This window comes from Lynx canadensis, chromosome D1 (genome assembly GCF_007474595.2).
Source record: "Lynx canadensis isolate LIC74 chromosome D1, mLynCan4.pri.v2, whole genome shotgun sequence".
NCBI classification, from domain to species: Eukaryota; Metazoa; Chordata; class Mammalia; order Carnivora; family Felidae; genus Lynx; species Lynx canadensis.
Window position 1 is genome coordinate 62,279,607 of NC_044312.2, and position 2,981 is coordinate 62,282,587.

The 2,981-nt window shown below is 40.5% G+C and overlaps 1 protein-coding gene across 1 annotated transcript; it reads right to left on the reverse strand.

Annotated features, from left to right (window-relative positions):
• Positions 1 to 731: 731 nt before the first annotated feature.
• On the reverse strand, positions 732 to 1,682 carry LOC115525591 (olfactory receptor 52H1-like). Its single transcript, XM_030332836.1, has one exon. It carries the CDS (start codon positions 1,677 to 1,679, stop codon positions 732 to 734), a length of 948 nt encoding a protein of 315 aa, XP_030188696.1. The 5' UTR covers positions 1,680 to 1,682.
• Positions 1,683 to 2,981: the final 1,299 nt, after the last annotated feature.

Below are 2,981 nucleotides of genomic sequence, written 5' to 3' on the forward strand. Positions count from 1 at the left end.
ATAATCTAATTGGGGTTTAGTAAGAACATTCTAGTTTCTGAGTAAAAAATGGATGGGAAAGAGAATAATTTGTAGTTAGCAAATTCCAAATGGGGCTGTTGAAAAGATTCAGGACACACACAGAGAAAGAGGTAATCATATTTTAATGTGAAACATGTGAGTGAATTTAAAGGATATTCAGAAGACATAATCAATAAGTGAATTTTGGTTCATGTTTATTGTGAAGTTTCAGTTGGATAACGAGGAGGAGCTACCAAATACAGAGTTGGCTATGTGGGATAGAGAAAGAATTGGGAGTAGAGCTTTAGATGTGGGAATTTTCAGCATGCAGATGGTTATTGAATTTATGAGCTTACTGAGTGGTAAACAACCTATGAATAAAGTACTATTTTTTCTTTTCTTTCCTTTTCAAAATGTATTTAAAGAGGACATTGAAACAGGATAAAAGGACCAAAGGAAGTGTAAACCTATCTTGCATTTATGTTTTTGATCATAGAAAATTAGGATACTTCCATCTGATGTCTGCCATTTTCTAGGGACTTGAAAAATCCTTACCTTTCTTACTGTAATTCTACCAATGATTTTCTCCAACAGAATTAAGGTCTTGAAATTCATGGGAATTGAATCCATATTGGAGGGCTTCCTGCTACTGATTTACACAAGAAATTCTATTAAATCAATACGATTACTTGACTTTCATAATTTTTCCTCCCCATGTTCTCAGCCAGGGGTCACTTCATCCCTTTAGGAAAGAGTAGGAGGATGACCTTGTCCCTGATCTGCTTGGTTTTTACACCATAAATGATGGGATTGAGTGCAGGAGGGATTGCCACATAGAGGTTGGCAAATATGATGTGAAAGGTGCGAGAGATATTGTGTCCGAAGCGATGAGTGAGGACAGAGAATATGGCTGGTGTGTAGAATATGAGAATGACACAGACATGGGAACCGCAGGTGCTGAGGGCTTTCTGGCGGGCATCTCTGGATGGAAGATGGAAAACAGCATGAAGGATGAGAGCATAGGAAATACCAATGAGGACCAGGTCTGAGATAATAGTCATCACAGGCACAGCAAAACCATACCAGATGTTGATGGAGATGTCAGCACAGGCGAGTCGGGCAACCCCTATATGTTCACAGTATGTGTGAGGGATGATACGTGACTTGCAGAAGGGCAAACGCTTCACCAGGAAAACAACAGGCAAAATGACACCAAAGCTCCGACCCACAATGCCCACCATGATCTTGACAATTGTCCTTGGTGTCAAAACACTTGTGTATCTCAAAGGGCAGCAAATGGCCATGTAACGGTCAAATGCCATGCCCAACAAAATGGCGGAGTCCAGAAAAAAGCTGAAGTGAAGAAAGAACAACTGGGTAAGGCAACCAGGAAAAGTGATTTTCTGAGCTTTCAACCAGAATATGCCAAGTGTTTTGGGGACACACGTGGTGCATAATACGAGGTCTGCAGAGGCCAACATGGAGAGAAAGAAGAACATGGGTTCGTGGAGGCTGTGGTCCACAGTGATGAGGTAAAGAAGGATGCCATTACCAGCAAGGGCCACCAGATAGATAGTGAAGAAAGGAATCCCAATCCAGATGTGGAATTGCTCCAGCCCTGGGATCCCCACCAAAATGAAAGAGCCTGGATTGAAACTTGTCAGATTCAATGTGGCCATCGTGGTAACTGTAATTCCTTGAAGACAAAATGTAATTTTTTTTTCCTAGAACTGAGTGGCCATAAATTCCCTTTAAGTTTTTTCCAGAACTAAGATCCTTTCATTCCCAACACATAACAAACACTAAGGCAAACACAACCTACTTCCTGTCACAATCTCTGTAGCATTTACCAAAGGCTGCCAAGAGACGTCAACTAAACCAATAATTCCCTATCTATAGACATTACCATAACGGTATTGTTACTATATTGGGACTATGTCCCACCAGATCCATGACCTGGGATCATTACTGGCCCCTTGTTGTCAACTAAAGTTCCAAGTTCAGTCTGAAATTTCTCAAAGCTGTAAGTATTGAATATCCTACCTGGCATAAGTCTCAGTAACATCTTACTGAGGTATCCATTCAAAGAAATAACAGGGGTCAGGTGCGAATTAGCAAATCTGCATTCCTTATTGCCAGTGCATCATTAGGACTCTGGCAAACCAGCCTACTGCTGCCTATTTGCCCCACTTCTTCAATATCTGGAGGAAAATTTTCACCTAAATATTCTTCTGTCAATTCAACAATTCTCCACAACTCATTATTTTTTCACCTGCCAACTTCCTGACCAGCTACCTTATTCTTTCATCACATCATTCTCCCACCACTGGAGCATGGTGATCTGAGGGTTGACTGGGGCTCTTCTTCGTCTTTCAGTCCCTGTGTGTCATCTGCCAGCTCTTCTGATCCTCTTTAAAATCCCTGTTTGATCTGCCTACTCCACTTCTTCTCCACTTCCTCACCTAATCGCTTCAAATCATTAATCATTAATCGCTTATTGGAGCCCTGCAATAAGACATCCATCCCATTCTTTCAGTATCTTGCAAGCCTTTTTCTTTATCTCATGCTGCCAGATTTCTCTCTTAAAATATGAAATTCTTAAGACACTCACAACCTTATTTAAAAATTTGTAACTGGCATTACACCTACAAAATATTTTATCTCCTGCTTGGGAGGCAATAGTTTCCTTTCATATTTTAGTTCTACCTATGTGAATGTGTCTCTCATTCTTCCCTACAAGGCATCCATATAGGCTTCCATAGATCTCTCCATCATTCCTACATCTCATTGCTTGGATTGCTGCCTTTTCTATCAGTGCAATATTGTCTTCTCTCAACATGTGTAAATTCTATTCCTTGCTCCTGATCCTTACAAGCACTAATGTCTCCAGGAAACCTTCTCCAGTAATCCTAAACCATGCAGTCCATTCCCCTGCTTACAAAATCACAGCTCTTAATCATTTTACCAAAAAAAAAATCAGA

Bases quoted from the DNA above. Each gene is read 5' to 3' on its own strand.
- LOC115525591 (XM_030332836.1), bottom strand. From the start codon at position 1,679: ATGGCCACATTGAATCTGACAAGTTTCAATCCAGGCTCTTTCATTTTG.